Source organism: Colobus angolensis, unplaced genomic scaffold (assembly GCF_000951035.1).
Source record: "Colobus angolensis palliatus isolate OR3802 unplaced genomic scaffold, Cang.pa_1.0 Scaffold33, whole genome shotgun sequence".
NCBI lineage: Eukaryota > Metazoa > Chordata > Mammalia > Primates > Cercopithecidae > Colobus > Colobus angolensis.
In genome coordinates, this window is record NW_012116599.1 from 13,430,548 (window position 1) to 13,430,856 (window position 309).

Consider the following 309-nt stretch of genomic DNA (forward strand, 5'->3'; position numbering starts at 1 on the left):
TAGAAATAGCCTCTGAAATTCTCCAAACACCTGTCACGGAATATGATCTCTACAGCCACACATCAATTTGGTTGTTGCGAACGGACTTTGTTTTGGACTATCCCAAACCTGTGATGCCCAACATGGTCTTCATTGGTGGTATCAACTGCCATCAGGGAAAGCCAGTGCCTAAGGTAAGTCATTGCTCCTTTAGCACATTAAAAGCATCTGGCTTCGAATATTTAAAAAGATTCCTTACTGAACTGGGATTCAACATTTGTGTTTGTTGCATCTAAAATTTCTTTTCTGTGTAAAAAATTATTTTGTGCC

General features: G+C 39.2%; 1 protein-coding gene across 1 annotated transcript in view; it reads left to right on the forward strand.

The window, feature by feature from the left end:
• LOC105518889 (UDP-glucuronosyltransferase 1-8-like) overlaps positions 1–173 on the forward strand; it is a gene marked incomplete at its 3' end in the record, with an annotated part of 17,689 nt that extends 17,516 nt beyond the window's left edge. The window contains 1 exon segment of the mRNA XM_011952053.1: positions 4–173. Within this exon segment, the coding sequence (XP_011807443.1) occupies positions 4–173 (170 nt within the window).
• Between the last annotated feature and the right edge of the window lie 136 nt (positions 174–309).